Source organism: Pelodiscus sinensis, chromosome 1 (genome assembly GCF_052426305.1).
Source record: "Pelodiscus sinensis isolate ZL-2025 chromosome 1, ASM5242630v1, whole genome shotgun sequence".
Taxonomy (NCBI): domain Eukaryota; kingdom Metazoa; phylum Chordata; order Testudines; family Trionychidae; genus Pelodiscus; species Pelodiscus sinensis.
In genome coordinates this window covers 128,405,982-128,423,244 of record NC_143052.1, presented here as the reverse complement: position 1 = coordinate 128,423,244, position 17,263 = coordinate 128,405,982, and the positions used below count along the sequence as shown (strand labels likewise).

The window sequence follows — 17,263 nt, the reverse complement described above, 5'->3', positions numbered from 1 at the left end:
TTACAGTTTAATTTCATTCTACATAGATGCCATGTACCATGATCCCAAGATAATCATCTTTAGACCATAAGAAAATGAAAGTACTGTACATCTCTCAGATGAAGTCAAAAACAATAGAAATGTGTCTAAAAGGTTAAATGCAGACAATTTTTACACTGAGCAGACGGGAACCTAAGAAAAGCTTACGGACAAGCTTACACCGTTAGCACTGTTAGTTTTTCACAACTTCTAGCCTGTTTCATTTGCAGCTGCAGCTGATAAAGAAATTAGCTTAGACAGAAAGCTAGTCAATTTTAATAAGTACATGACACGAACATATTTTTGTGCCTAATACCTTTGATGGCCAGAAGACATACGATGAAGACAATGATGCAACAATGTAATAAATTACTTGTGAGTAAATGCCCAATATGTGTATATGTAGTTAAAAAAAAGTGATACATACATCTCAAGGAATATAAACAGTTAACATTTTACTATAAGTGGAATATACTTAAAATAAGTGGAACGGGGAAGCTACAGACATCTTCATAATATCAGAAACCACAATTTTAAAAAATAAACATTACCTTATTTCATCAAAGGTTATCACTGCACTTTTAAGACTAACATTTGTACTTTAAAGTGACCTGTCCAACACCATCAAGAGTAAACCCCAACCCCTGTTTATTCAGAACTAAAATGATTTTGTAGTAAGATGGTGGCTGAGAGGTAAACTGAGATGTGACATGGCCAAAAAAGCATGATTAATCTACCATTTTAAAGGCTTCTCACTCCTCACATTCACATAATGTATATCAGATTTAAAAGCATCTCATGCAAAATCCCACCATAATCATTCATCACAAAATGTTCCCAAATGATGAAAAGTTAAACCTGTTTTTTTTAAATAACTGGCAAATGTCTGTCTGTCTGAATGGTATAGAAATCAACACGAAAGTAAAAGATATTTTATGTTTTCCAACTGGTACCCTAGAACATAGCTGCTGATTTTCGGTTACCTTCTAGCTCACACTAACAATCAATATGGAATATTCCCCAAAGCTACAGAGGAGGGCAGTGAATGACAATTGGAGCATCTGCCTAGATAGATTAATATCAGAGCTAGTACTGTTAACTTTCTATTGTTGCCTAATGGGAAGAAAAATCTAATCACAAAACAAATTTTGATTATGAAGCAATAGAATCCTTCTGATGTACAACATAGTTTCATATTTATAATATATTTATAATATGTTTATACTGACTATAATCTCAGTAATGCTATCATGACAATGTGTCTCAGTGGTCTTCTTTTTTCAAGGTAATTGTCCTAATTGCCTGTAGCATGCAAAGCTTGGAAGAACCAGAAATTCACAGTAATACAATTTGATTATACATCTTCTGTCATCCTAAAATTAACCAGAGCACTGAAGACTGTTCACTTATTTTGCCTATATAAGTGACAAAAGTTATGGTTCTGTATACTGTACATTCATAGCAGGATGCCATCTCCATGTGCCACCAGCAGGAGGGATCAGGTTACCAACTTGCCACCAGAGTACACTTTCTATGGTCTAATATAATAGACCTGCAAACAATTGTTTCTAGCTTGAAGTGCAGTGGATCAAGATTTGATGCAATTCTCCTCTCCATCTCCCACGAGGTTGTTGTGCTAGCGCATTTTGTAGTCATTAGATACAGATGTTTCGCACAGCTGTCCTTTAAAATCCAAATCTACTGTGAAATCCAGGTCACGCTGTAACGAAGATTTAGATGTAACACATAAGTAAGACTATACGTGGTTTTGTGTGTAAATTTGATTATCTGTACTTAACCTAAGAACAAGCACAGACTCAGAAAGACATGCCCACAGTGCTTTTGTTAGCAATTCAGTATCAGAATAAATGGCCCAACAACATTTGTTGTGTAACTACAGCTATGGAAGCTTTGTACATTCTTCTCAGAGGCTTCTTTATAGGCTTGTTGAAAATTTACCAAAATAGCAGTTTTAGAATAGCTACTCTGAAACAGGTATAAATCCCCATGCAGAAACACTTATTCTGGAATAAGAGGGGGTTTTCAAATTTAGGTGAATCCATTTCCAAACAAAATTCAGATTTTTCCTTCAAAAAATGGTTTTGATGGAAAAATTTTGACTAGCCCTATCATGGACTCGCCCCACCCACTGAAGTAAATGTGAGTCTTTCAATTCACTTGGCTCAGTTTGAATTAGTCTGTAAGGGTCACATTTTCAAAAGAGTTCAGCATACGCAACTCTAGCCAGATTTTCAAACAAACCTCAGCTCCCAGATTGGCCCCCAGCTGATATGGAAGAACTACAAAAGTATTCAGCAGCTAACAGCTGCCATTGAGAAGAACACGAACTGCTGGCTGCTGAAATTATTTGAGACCCTAACAATTTAAGTTAGCTGCCTATATTCGAGCTGAGTGCATCTGTAAATATGTAAGCCCTTGCATAGGTGCCTAACAGGGAGCAGCCAGGATCTCAGTTCTTTTGAAAATATAGCTCCAAATGTGTAACTTAAGTAATTACGCCTGATCATCCACCACTGAAAACCACAGGAATATTATTGATTTTGATGGCAATAGAAACACGCCCTTCCTTTTTATGTCACAAAGTCAGAGCCAGAAAACATACATGATACTTTGTACAACTGACCTAACTCTGTATTAGAAACCTTTCTTTTTCACCCACCCTGACTGCTTTACAATTTTAACAGTGTAACATTAATATTGCATTAACATAGTTATTTGCATCTAATTTCAATGAGGTTGTGAACAGACTTCCCGTGACCAAACTTAAGTTCAGACTCTAACAAGCTCACTCTGTTTACTCTTGCAATAGTACAGGGAGCATTACAACTACAAATTAAAACCAAGGTAGCTGACCTACCACATTTTTTGCATTTGGTTTCATGGATATAGATCCATAGATTTCTTCACCTCTTCTCACAGTTAGGTAATCCTCTAAGTAGAAGACAGTTTGCTTCCAGTGGGTATATGGAGCATCAGGGGCTACAAAACAGATATTGGCATTTATATGAAAAGGCATTTATGGCTGTCCGATGAATAGAACATTTGACTCTGAAAAAGCGGGAAAAATTCTCTTCTCATAGCTGATTTCAATTCACAATCTATCATAACACTTGTACAGATCCTACTTACGGTAGTGTAATTTCACTGACTTCAGCAGACTTACTCCAGATTTACATTGCTGTTAATCAGAAGTGAAACAGGCATTACTTACAGTGCCTTTTACTTAAAGATCTCAGAGCACTTACAAGAAAGGTAAGTACAGGCAGTCCCCGGGTTACATGGATCCGACTTACATCAGATCCCTACTTACAAACAGGGTGAGGCAACCCTGCACTAGCTGCTTCCCCCCAGCAGACCAGGGAGACGCGAAGCTAGCGCCCCCCCCTCTCCCTCCAGCAGACCAGGGAGACGCGGAGCGGCTTTTCTCAGCAGACACCTCAGCTTGAGAATAAAGGACTGAGGGAAGTGAGGTGTGGGAGAATAAAACTGAGCTCTGGAGAAATGTTTGGCTAGAGTTTCCCCTACAATATGTACCAGTTCCGACTTACATACAAATTCAACTTAAGAACAAACCTACAGTCCCTATCTTGTACGTAACCCGGGGACTGCCTGTATCATTATACAATTTGTGGGCTAAGGGCTTGTCTTCAATATCTTGCTGCATCGATGCAGATACAGTGTGTCTGGTGAAGGCATGCTATGCTGACAGGCAAGCTCTCCCATCAGCTTAATTAGTCCACCTAAACAAGTGGTGGAAGCTATGTTGGCAGGAGAGCATTTCTCACTGACGTAGTATGGTGTAGACACTGTTTTTAAATTGGTCTTTAACTAATGTTGCTTGCAGATAGGGCTTTTTTATACGCCTGTGCAAGGTAGGTTACATCAACTTAAGCTGGGGTGGGCAATAATTTTAAATGGGGGGGCACTCTAAGATTTTGGTAAGTGGTCAAGGGCTGCATTTTGTGGAGAGGGTGCGGGATCATCAGGGACAGCAGGTGGAGTATAGAAAGTAGCTTGGGATAGAGGACTGGGGTGGAGGAGGAGGTGTGGGGTCTGAGAGGGAGTCTGGATGGAGGAGGGGGTTATGATCTGGGGCAGAGGCTCGGGGGGGCAGGGTCCAGAATGGGCTATGGGTGCAGGAGAGGATTCTGGCCTGGGGGAGGCATGTAGAAGGGAGTGTAGGGTCTGGGAGGGAGTCATGACTTGGAGGAGATGGAGAGAGGGGTTACAGAGGGTTTAGGTGATGACCTGGGACAGGAAGTTGTGGGGAGAGAGAAGGTGTGGTGCCAGAGGTAGGCTCTGGCTAAGAGACACTTACCTAGGCAGCTCCCAGCCAGGAGCCCTGCAGAACCTGAGACAGGCTCCATGCCTGTCTGCTGGACTGGCTGTTCCACATGGTTCTGCTCCATCATGGGGAGGGGGAAATGAGGGGCAGAGGAAGCTTCGCTTTGCCCCTTCCTCCAGCAAAATTTCTTAGCTCCTATTAGCTGGAAACTGGCAAATGGGAGCTAAGGGATTTTGCTAGGGGGAAAGCCTCCCAGTTCCTCCCCAGTGTTCAGAGCATGGAGAGCCAGCTTTTAAAGCAGCAGCTGCTACATAGTAAGAGTGCCCGTGAGGTGGCCACACGCCGGATCCAGTGGCTTGGCAGGTCAGATGCAGCCCGCGAGCCACCTCTTGCCTGCCCCGACTTAAGCCCTGAGTGACTTTCCAAGGTCATATAGTGAGCCAATGACAGAACTAAGACAAGAACCCACTTCCTTTGACTATCAGACAAGTTTCCTAAAACCTGAACGACACTGCATTTCTCTGGGTGCTATCTAGAACTCCCAGCTTCCAATGGAAATCATTACCAAATTAAACTAGGTTCAACTGATTTTTTTGAAAAAATATATGTAAATATTTTGCTTATTTGCTGCCTCTGATTTCATAAGTAACCTGAAAAGTCTTCAGAGACAAGCCTTCAAGGTGGCTATTTTGAGAAACAGGCCTTAGGAATGTGACATCAACAACTCCAGCCTCAGTGTGATCTTGGTCTATTTTTCTTGCATGAGGCTCTATCCCCTATGCATGGGTTGCCCTTTCTGATCTGGACTGCATAGCCACTAGAGTTGTTCAGGAAATACTCAGTGATATTTCTTTCCATCGAAAAATGTTTATTTAGCACAGTAAAGGCAACTTACTCGAGTCAGAAAACGTTGGGGGGAGGGGAAATCTGCAATTGTCTAGATGTCCTGTTTTGGCATTTTCTAAATGAAACAAATTTGGTTTCCTGGTTTGAAAATAGTTTTAGTTTTGAAATTTAAGTTTTGAAATTTAAGCTAATTATTACAAGCAGTCCTGTGGCACCTTAGGCCTGGTCTACACTAGGGCTGCGTCTGGACTGGCAAGTTTTTCCGCAAAAGAGACTGCTTTTGCGGAAAAACTTGCCAGCTGTCTACACTGTCCGCTTGAATTTGCGCAAGAACACTGACGATCTAATGTAAGATTGTCAGTGTTCTTCCGCAAATACTATGCTGCTCCCGTTCGGGAAAAAGCCCTCTGGCGCAAATGTATTTGTGCAAGAGGTCCAGTGTAGACAGCTAAAAACTGTTTTGCACAAAAAAACCCTGATGGCAAAAATGGTAATTGGGGCTTTCTTGCGCAAAACCGTGTCTAGATTGGCACGGACGCTTTTCTGCAAAAAGTGCTTTTGTGCTAAAGCGTCTGTGCCAATCTAGACGCGTTTTTCCGCAAATGCTTGTAATGGAAAAACTTTTCCGTTAAAAGCATTTGCAGAAAATCATGCCAGTCTAGACGTAGCCCAGGACCTTAGTCTGAAATTAGATCCCCAAGGTTGAATTTATAAACAGTGCATCCACCCTACCAAGCCCATTATTCCAGAATAAGGGACCATGGAATTTGAACTCTGTAGTCCTATTTTCTCAAGGAATAATGCTATTCCTGAACTTGCGAGTCCAAAATAATGTTAGTGTGGACACTTTGGTGCCACTAATTCAAACTATTTGGCCTCTGGGAGGCCTCCCTCAGCTCCCCAGAGTGCTTCTTGGGGCTCTGAGTCCAAGGTAGAGCATCCACATTAACAGAGCCTGCCTAGGACTACATTCAATTCTTCCCCATTGTGAGGACACGCAACTTTGAATTTGTAAAATTGGGTGCCAAGAAGTTGAACTTAGCAAATTCAAAATAATCTTCTAGTGTCGACATGGCCTTAGAGTCTAACAGATTTATTAGGGCATAATCTTTTGTGGATAAAATCCACTTCATTAGGGTTTGAAATTCTTTTTTAGAAGGAGGACTACTTTCAGATTTGAGACAGCTGAACTGGAATTCATTTGCAAATTCAGCACTATCAACATAGAAATGAATAAGGATCTCAACTGGTTAATGTATTACAAAGACAATTTCCTCTCTCGTATTCACATGCCCACACCAAATGCTGTGAATAACCCACTTCCACCCTCATTAACACAAGCAACTTCTTTCTTATATATACCCCTGCTTCTGTAACTTATGCCCTAATAAATCTGTTAGTCTGTAAGGGTGCATCTACACTGCACCCAAAACCCGAAATAAGATACACAATTTGTGCTACGCAAATTGCGTATCTTTTTTTAAACATTTTACTTCAAAATAGGCTATTTCAAAATTTGGTGTATCTACACGGCACCAAATTTCAAAATAAAGCACTATTACGAGCCATTCCTTAACCCTCATGCAACAAGATTTACCGGGATGGTAAAATAGTCCGTTATTTTGAAAAATATTTCAATATATTTCAAAAATATTTCAAAATAAAGGGCGCATTCCTGGGATATGGGGTAGCTATTTCAGGATACCTCTATCCCAAAATAGCAGTGCAGTGTAGACATACTCTAGGGTGCAGGGGAGTCTTCATTGTTTTTGTAGGTACAGACTAACACAGCGACTCCCTGAAGCTGCTAATAACTTAAAAATGTGAAAAATGATTGAGCGAAATGAAATATCTCAACATTTTTAAACAAAATATTTAAATAAATCAAAACAAAACAAAATTAGATACGTTGCTTTGTGAACAATTTTTGAGCTTTTTGACTTTGTCTCAGTTTTAAATAGGAAAAAATGTACAAAATCTTGAATATTTTCCCATTATGAGAAAACAAATTCCCACCAATCTTGAATAGTTTATAAATTCTCCATATTCTTGAGGACCACGCTTACAAGAATCCACCCAACTACTACTGGCAGATTCAGGAGTAAAGGGGATAGTCAGTGGGCCCAATTCTCTGCTGGCGTAACATCACTAAAGCCAATGGCTCAGTATCTTATACATTTGCCAAAAACCACTGAATCAGCAAGACAGAGCTAGTCTCTACCTTAACTACTTTGGGACAATCCTCAGCTGGTGTAAACTGAGATGACCGCACTGATGACCGCATTTGGCTAGCTGTTCTTTTGCTATATCTGTTTTAGATTGTGAGTTCTTTGGATTGGGGGTTGTGTCTTCCTTTATGATAGTACAGAAGTATAGTATGTTTGCTACCAGAAATGGGCAAACTAACATAACTACAATAAACAAATAATTCTCCTTCAGAATAATTCCCCATAACTTCTTACCTGCAGAAGAAGTGAAGGATCAACCCTGCAAAAGTATTTCAATTAACTGAACATAGGGTTTCTACGTCTAAGGATTTCAGACATTTAGCTGGTCCTTTAAATGCAAAAATATGCCCTCAATTTGTCTGAATTTCCCTCGGCATCAAGGCCTGAGCAATCTTCTATGCTATAATTAATTTACAGCCTGGTATGTTTTTTCAAAATTCTCAATACTGTTCATCACATTTGGGAGAGGACTAAATAGGTTAGAAATCATCATAAAGACAGCAGCAGGATATAAAACCAGATTTTGCTCTCATACTTCCCACTTTAATGTTTAGCTTTGCTTTAATCTTCTGAGCAAAGAGTTCCATTTTTTAATGCAAAAGAAAGATATGACTGGGGTAACCTGCCTCTGAATATTCTCAGAGATTTAGAACTCTCTTCTGCTCCCAGAGTTTACACTGAATGACTAAATCTAGATGCAGATATGTGATCCAAAGCTCATCTGTTACAGGATGTCCTCTAAGATGATTCAATATCTCAACCATTTTGTTTTATTAATTTCATTCACACATCCTTTTAATTTACTGATGGATCCTCTTTCTACCCAGGGATTCCTTTCTATTAATATATTTTTGAAAATACTTCTTATTTCCCTTTGCTCATTTGGCTAGCATTAGAGGCCTGACCTTGCAAACCTGCCCCATTAGAATGCCATTTGCTTTCAGGGATTGATGGACCAGGCCTTTAGTAATTCTACTGTCCATATCTTCACTTCCCCCTGATAATTCAACAGAATGTGTTTGTCCCTTTCCTTTCCTTTCCTTTCCTTTCCCTTCCCCTTTTGCATTTCCACCGGTTTTGGCTTTGGTTTTTAATTTTTATTTTCAGATCTTTTGAGCCACCACTTGTAAACCTACTTTGACTTCATTTTATTTTTTGTATTCTTCTACCTCAGAGAGTCTGCTGCACAACTAGCCCTTGATCCAAAGCCCATAGGGCCAGCCCACAACATTTTGGCACCTGAGGCAGGGAGCTCAAATGACGTCCCCATGCCCCCTCGCAGCACCAGCAGCAGACACAATTTTCTACACCCTGGGTCCTAGTGGCGCCCCCTACAGTCTGGCACCTGAGGCGGCTGTCTCAGTTCACCTCATGGTAAGGCCAGCCCTGAAAGCCCATAACATTCACAGGATTCACCAAGCATATTCCATACTGGTGGGTTTTAATATTTCCTGCTATTGCACTTTACTCTCTCTTAGGCCATGTTTACACTAGGAGATTATTTTGAATTTACTAAATTCAACTTCTGGGCACCTAATTTTATAAATTCGAAGCTCGATGTCCTCACTATGAGGAAGAATCGAATGTAGTGCGAGGCAGGTTCCATTAATGTGGATATGCTACCTTGTGTTCAGAGCCCCAGGAAGCTCCCAAATTAGTTTGAATTAGTGGCACCAGAGTAGCCACGCTAACGCTATTTCAGACTACAAGTTTGGGAATAGAGTTATTTCTCATGAAAATTAGGTCTACAAAGCTCAAATTCCACGTCCCCTTATTCTGGAATAATGGGCTTGGTAGTGTGGATGCATTGCTTACAAATTCGGCTTTGGAGGTTTAATTTCAGACTAAGGTCCTAGTATAGACCTGAGAGAAAAATTTTCAAAATTACCTAAGCCCAGACAATTAAATGTATTTGGGCACCTAACTCCCATTGATTTCACACATCTCAGCCTTCAGAGCCTAAATCTCCCTGAATTTCACTAATATTTATATTCCTAAGTCACTTTTGAAAATGGGATTCCTAAGTCAATTGTGCACTTTTGAAAATTTTACTCTACATTTTTTTATTTCCCAAGCTTGCTTTCATGATTCTTATATCCTTGTATTACATTGCTTGATGATTTCCATGGACACATTCCTTATTAGGACAGCCAGCTGAGTTCTTGGGCAAATTACTTAACAGCGTGTCTCTGACAGTTGCCTATTTATAAAATTGGTGAAAGGAATACTTCCTTTCTTTCACTCTTTTTTTCTCTTGTCTATTTATGTTGTAAAAATTTACAACAGAAACAGTCTGTTAGTCCCAATCACAGTAGTACCGACAGATCCCAGTGAGGTTGTGTCTACACTGCCCCACAATTCAGACTACAGGGATATGAAAAGCAGTGCACACTAATGTGCAGATCTATAACTCTCCCCTCTGGACACTGTGGTTGCAAACTTTGAAGAGGACAAAGTTAATGCAAAATAGGAACCTTTTAGTTCACATCTGTACTGTTCACATGGGAGTTACAGAGTTGCACTTTGGTGTCCACTGCTGTTCACACTTTTGTAGGCTGAACTGCAGGACAATGTAGACAAGCCTTGAGATGTTTATACAACACCTAGTACATTGGGGCCCTGGTCTAAATTGTGGACCCAGGCATTAAATTAATTGATTCCATGAATCTGTTCAGATATGTAACCATTTTAAGACCCACTTCTTCCTCATGACTCCATGATCTCATGGGTAATAAAACAATCAAATCTTGCATGAAAAACCTTCTAACTTCCTCCATCATCACATTTATTTTAATCTTCCATTTCCGTAGGACTAAAATACAATGTTTAAATCAGTGTAAATCTGAAGTAACTGAAATTAATGGAGTTACACTGGTATGAGAGGAGAATCAGCTCCAGGGAATAAATTACCAGCCAAGGATGGGAGCAAAGAGCATGAATGAACAGGAATGTAAGGTGAAAATTCACAACAACAAAAGTCTGGTATATAGAACTAAATGCCCTTTTCCTGTTCTTTACTTTTCTTACATGGATTATCCACAGATTCTGCCACGCTGAAATACTGTGCTTGTAAATTAAGAGGACTGATTCTGATGTCACATTGGTTTTACCTAATATAATACTATTGGTTTCAATCCAGTCATTTCTTATTTACCTCCGTATGAGAGAAGAGCTAATGTTCCACAGAAATATGAAAGATGGTTTTCCAAACAAATGAATCTCATAAACCATAGCAATATTTTTCACACATATTTTAACACAATAAAAATATTTTTAAGACTTGCATAAGACACTGTATTTAGAGAGAACCCTCTCCCAATCCCATTTCACTGAAAGCTGATAACACAGTAATTCCAGAAGAGCTATTTATAAAAAGAAAACCAAAAAAGAGAGAGAGAGAGAGAGAGAGATTTTCCCCCCTGTTAAACGAGTCTTTGTATTTATTGGCAAGTCTGGGTCAATGCGACCAGACAGAGAGATGAGAAACACATAAGAATTTAGGAGTCTTTTTGCTTGCTTATTCTTCTCTCTTTCTGCTAAGAGAAGTTGATTTAAATTGCTGTCTGCTGGAGACAATGATATGTGTTCAGTATGCTCTTCATAGTAAAAATGCAACTGTCTGTGACAAGCCAAACTGAGTTTCTTCCAGTATTACTATCATGCATTCTCTGAAATCACATTAACATAATCAGACTCATGAGATAATGAGAAAGATGCTGAGGTCTGGTTTGCTCACAGATTTAGTACCAGTATCACAAATTTGGTTTAGATGGTGTGATTTTTTTTTGATAGCTGAAATAGATATACTAACACAATCCTGGTATGGAAGTATTTATACCAATAAAAATGTGCCTTATATTAGGAGAACTTATACCCCCTTCTTTATGGGAACAGGCCACTATATGCACCTTTAAACTAATATTTTACACTAATGGAGACTGACCTGCTTAGTATATTGTTATAATGAAAGTGGTACAACTTATGTGTGTAGCACAGCTGGATGGGAAATACTTTCCCCTTAAAGTAAGAACTGTTATAATTTTGAATAATTTTGCTGTCCTAAAAAGGGATGAAATGTAAATATCTCTAAAGTTTTCACAAACTGACAATCCAATTTTTTTATTGCACCAATCAAAATCAAGTCATTTCCATAATTTAAAAACAGTCCATGTTTATATCAAATGTTTTGTTATTTTACCTTCCTTTAGTATGACTTAATTACAACTTTGAACCAAAAAGTTGTTTTGGAGAAAAAATTAACCTTTTTGTTTACAAAATATCATAATGCAACTTTTCCACAATTTTGAAATGATTATTTATTTCAAAAGGTTTTTGGAGAGGAACATTTGCCAAAACCGATCCTTTGTTGAAACCAACACTTTTTGTTTCTACAAATCAGCATTTTCTGAGGATATATGTTTCAACCAAAAAATCTCAACCTGCTGTAGTGTGTAGACAAGTGCTAAATTATGTAGCAATGCTTCCTTGAAAGCTTCCCATACCCACGTGACTAGTTGGATGTCACTGAGTGCATGCATGCATGAGTTTAGATCCAGAATCCAGATCCACGCCAAAGGAGCTTCATTAATCTCTTCTCTGTTTGGCTTGCCTCTGGTAAAATTTCAAAATGGGAACATTTTAGGGCCAAATGAAGTCTGATCCAGCACAGATGCTTCGGGGAGAGAATGCAGGGGGTTCCAATCATCTCCAATGTTCCTTAGAGAAGATTGAGGTAATCTGATAGTCTGTGCTCCCTGAACTGAGGAGCGTGATGTGTCTGAATAGATGGAGGCATGTAATCATAGACGCTCAAATCTATTAGGCAATTGTCAGCCTCTTCTACCATTTAAAAATGTTTAATAATGATGTGCCAAATACCTAAATAAAGCTAATCAGTGTAGTTTTATTGACATAAGTGGTTCTCTGCCAACATTCATCAATTGTATCATTGGACCACATTCTTATTTGCAAAACGGGCCCTATACACTACTCCGGTTGATATCAAGGTTAAAAAATGTCACAAATTGGGGGGGTTAATAAATATTTTTTCATAAGTATCCATTTTTTATTGTAATTCAAAAACAAACAACTAAAAAGTAAAAATTAGTTCAGTTGAAAACAAATACTTTGACAATTCTTCAAAATATTTTCATTTGGCTATATTACTGAGGTGCCTCATAGAAGTTGTTCTTCAGTATATTCATATGGCTATCCTCCACTATGGAGCCAGATTTCATGTCCCATGATGACACCCTGGTGCATCATGGGAGCTCTAGTCAGACCTGGGAATTCACACTATAGAGGAGAATGGGGACGTGAGGCACTCTACTATAACTGCTATGAGATACCACTCTGACATTTCATAGTCAAGTTCAGATTTTCAACATAATATTTTGATTTTAGATTTTTCAACAAAAAAAAAAAAATTTCTGGTGGGGTGGGAATTTTCTGACAACATTTAAGTTACATCCACTTTAAGGCCTGCCACAGCTTCATAATCTTGTCTTGGGGCAAATGATACTCTGGCCCAGTGATATTTTGGTATCCTGTCCATTTAAATACAGTCAGACAGGCTACATCTAGACTACAGGCTTCTTTCGGAAGAAGCTTTTCCGGAAGAGATCTTCCAGAAATACTTCTTTCGAAAGAGAGCATGCATACTGCAAAAGCACATGAAAAAAGCTATGTGCTTTTTTGAAAGATAGCATCCACATTGATTGGACGCTATCTCACATGTAAGATGTGATTAATATGGATGGAGTGGCCACCAGGGAAACTGTGCTTTTTCCTAGAGGCTTCTTCTTTAGAAAAAGAACCCTCTTCCCCATCCACACATGCCTTTTTCCAAAAGAGCTCTTTCAGAAAAAGGTTACTTCCTCATAGAAAGAGGTTTACCACTGTCGGAAAAACCCTTGTATTCTTTCGACTTTCTGTTGAAAGTACACAATTGCAGTGTGGACATAAGTGAAGTTTTTCTGGAAAAACAGCCTTTTTTTTGGAAAAACTCTGCAGTGTAGACACAACCTCAGTCATTAGATTTTTTTTTTTTTAATAAGCTATACTGGCTAAGGCAAGACTATGAACTACTTACTCACTTTGGTGAGCAGTTCACAAAAATAGGACTACTGCAGTGAGTATCTGTTCATCGATGTGAATAAAAGATTCACATTCTCACCTTCAGGATTATGATGCAATGGAGTTGTGGCAGTAAAGATATAACGCACCTGTGGAAAATCCCATTTTCTTGTGGCACTTTGTAAATTCAATATTAAAATAGGTGACTAGGGCATGGATGTAGTCGTTGCGCTGAATTTGGAGGCAGAAAGCGGATGTAAATGCCAGCTCTTCAGTCTTCACTGTGTAAATATCCACTTCCTGCATAGAGCAAAAAAGAATAAGCTATTTACATAACAGAAGTCTGTATATATCTTGATTTGTGTTGACTAGACTAGGTGAGCATATCTGTTTTACACGTTGAGTGATATATTTAAACATTTTATTTATTGTTCAGCAATATAGATTACTAGCAGCCCATTGCTCTGTAAGAAATCAATGGCATATTTGAGAAGAATAGCATCCATGAAATCAGCAAATGACCCAGAAGGGGGGATCTTACAACCAGGCAGCCAGCCAAATAACTCACTAGCTTAGCAAAGAACAATGGAGAGGTCAACCAGTGAAAGGAAATTTTCCCTGGGGGATTGCAGTAGTTAGAGAGAAATAAGGTACGAAAATATGCTTTGAAATAGAAAAAGTAGAAGGGGGAATCTTTAAGGCCCAATTGCAAGACCCTTACTCTCTCTTGTACTTATTACTCAGCATGAGTAAGAGTGGCAGAATCTGACCCTTCATAACTGGCAGAGGACAGTTAATGATAAATTAGGAGTGGGTACAAGCCTTAGGGTTGGAAATAAATTAGAATTTAGACTTAAAAAAATGGAGACAGGGCCATGAAAGCTGGCAGCAGAGACAGCAAGAAAATTAAGCCATACCACATCTGTTTACCTGGGTCAGGCCTGAGAGGAGATGGAAGGAGTTTTCATCACTTGTAAGAACTGCACACAGATATATAGCTGAGTGAATAATGCAGAAAATATTCCATGAATATTCATTTGAATTCTAAAATGTATTTTCTTCGGCCATGTCTGGACACATTGTCATGAACAACCCAGCTCTGGCAGGGATGTGGGTAAGATGATTTCCCAAATTTTGCTGCCTCTAATTTCTACTTAGCAGCATGGTTACATTTGCTGATATGTAAGGCCTCTTCTATGAATGTTGATTCAGAAGGGCAACTTTTTTCACTCTTGGATCCTCTTAACAGAGGGGACTATGGGTTTGCTATGTAGCGCTAAATAAACAGACTCTCCGTAAAGGAGGCAACATGGCCCCTTTCCCCCCAATCATGCTTTCCGACCTTGTATCACAGAATGGATTCCAAATTTTAGGTGAAGGATTTTTTTTAGACCACAGAAGGGAAGTAAGTGAGTCCCAATGTGGCTTGACTGTGGCATTGGACTATGAAGATGCAATCTCCAAGGTAGCGTACTTATGCAGATTCTCAAATCAGATCTCACACTTCAGTGCATAAGCTGATTGCCTCAGGAACCAGGATGAATTTTCCCCATGCATGTATAGCATTGCACAGTTGGCCGGGATGGTGCATTATGCATGTTCATTGTTTTCCTATCAAATCCTGGATAATGTGAGAGGCAGGATACAAGGCTTGGTAAGCCATTTATCATATCTGATGGTATGGGAAATTCTATATTTCTAATGGTGCATATTATTATATCCCTGTAAGTACATCCACCTTCACTTCCTCTTTTGTTTGTGGTCAGGTGCAACAATTTGGTAATGAGTCAAATAAACCAGATATCATGCTCTTCATAGCAAAAGGAGGAAAATCAATTCCAACATAAACAGAAAGAAAAAAGACAGAAGCTGTTCATGCATACTGAGGCATAAAGTTTGCTATATACTACCAAAGTCTGAAAAGGAAACAAACGGGTTAAATTCTCTTCTCCATTACATCAGTGTAAACCTGGAGTAATTAGATTGACTGAAGTGGAGTTTCTCCAGATTTATATCAGTATAGTGGAGGTCAGAATCTAGCACATTTATTTGGAATACAATTCTATATTTTGGCAAGAACCTGCAATAACATAGGAAAGGTATAGTAACAAAAACGGGAAAGACAGGCTCAGCTATAATTCAGAAATGTATTTCTTTGCTTTGACCGCACAATTCATAGATTTCCCTAAAAGGATAAAAACAAAGGGTAAGATGGCCTGCATCTTTACCAACAGAGCTCTAGTTTTTGTGGGATGTGTTGGAAATACTGTTCAGGAACAGTACACCATATGAAAACAGTTGTATTCAGTTTCCAAGGTCATGGACTGCTATCTACCACGTGGAGACATTGAATTCTCTGTCACATGTTTATAAGTGGTATAAATGAAAACTGCCTGAGTGCTTTGAAGAGCAGTACTTCTCTGAAAAGTGATTTCTGCATAAAAAGCATTGCAGAGGTTGTCACTTAACAATGCCTTTCCAAAGATGATTAATCTACAAGTAAAAATAATTTTTAGCTGCTATCCCTGCCAACCCACTTGGGATTTCCTTCTCCCTCATGATCACTGTACTGATGGCTTTCAACCAACAGAAATTGTGATTTTGGATGCCTCAATTTTTTAGTGTCTGATTTACAGGCAGTGCTGAGCACTGAGACCCAAAACATAGGCACAAATTAGGCACCCAAAATAATGAATCACTTCTCAAAATCTTGGCCAAAGATTTGCAAGCCAAATTGAGCCTTCCATGACAGTTGCAGTTCCACTGTCTTCAGTGGATTTGCATGGATGTAACTGATTCGAATTTAGCAAACTTTTTTTGTTGAAAGACTTAGGATCCTGTTCCCCCCTCTCTGAGCTATACAGAATCAAAAGCAATACAAAAATTAGTTTGCCAGCGAGTCGGTAAAAATGTCTTTGGAAATATATATTTGGAACAAAAATACTCATAAAAAAGATGATGCCATTTTTACAGTCATTTTTTTTCATTACAGAACCATACTTTAATTTGCTATGCAAAGAAGGAGATTTAAAAAAAATGGTATTGATCAATTTGTACAATTTTGGTTTAGTACTGACTCAGTCCCTGTTCAGATGCCATGCATTCCTCTATTAGATGTGTGCTCTTGCTTCTCAGTCAAATCCCAGGTGGCTAAATGCTAATTTTGCATAAAATTAGAGGGAAAAGTCATGCTCCTCCACATTTCTCTCTAAATTATGCAAAAATCAGGCATAATTGAGCATAAACCTGGTCCAAACAGAGCCCTTAATTGTAATAAAGTGTTAAGATGAGAAATATTAAGAGTGATATAAACACAGCAGCTAAATGCATAGGACCAGATTGTGGCTGGGAGCCTATGGAGAAGCACAAAGGGTAACATCGGCATAAGGAACCTCCCCCACTGTGCATCCCACTCAGTTGTTATATTCAGGAGGGTGGAAGGATTAGTTTGTGCCACATGTGGCAGAAGTCACCTCAACAGTGGGTGAAGGGTGTGGGAGTACTTAGAATCTCCGTTCCAATGCAGCAATGACTCCCTTTCAGCTCCTGACCGTGTGGCTGGCTGTAGAGAAGAGGTTGCGGAAAGGGAAAGAAGAAGAGACTGAGGGTACAATGTGCAGCTCTCTCAGAGCTTTGGCAACCCTGCCTCCATGCTAGTCTCCTGATAGGCTCAATAGCATAACGTGGGTGCAACTGGTGTCTCATGCCAGCAACCTCTTCAGCAGTGTCATACTGCAGGACAGGTAATGAACCTGCGTCTGTGGCTCCTTGACGCTTGTAGGAACTGATG

The 17,263-nt window shown here is 39.2% G+C and overlaps 1 protein-coding gene across 1 annotated transcript in view; it reads right to left on the bottom strand.

The window, feature by feature from the left end:
* Positions 1-17,263, bottom strand: part of PRMT8 (protein arginine methyltransferase 8) — a 121,271-nt gene continuing 104,008 nt past the window's right edge. Inside the window, exons 8-10 of the mRNA XM_006123033.5 lie at positions 13,623-13,773; positions 2,897-3,018; positions 1-1,738 (exon numbers count right to left, since the gene is read on the bottom strand). Of these exons, the coding sequence (XP_006123095.1) occupies positions 1,655-1,738; positions 2,897-3,018; positions 13,623-13,773 (357 nt within the window). The 3' untranslated portion in view covers positions 1-1,654. The remainder of the gene's footprint in view (positions 1,739-2,896; positions 3,019-13,622; positions 13,774-17,263) is intronic.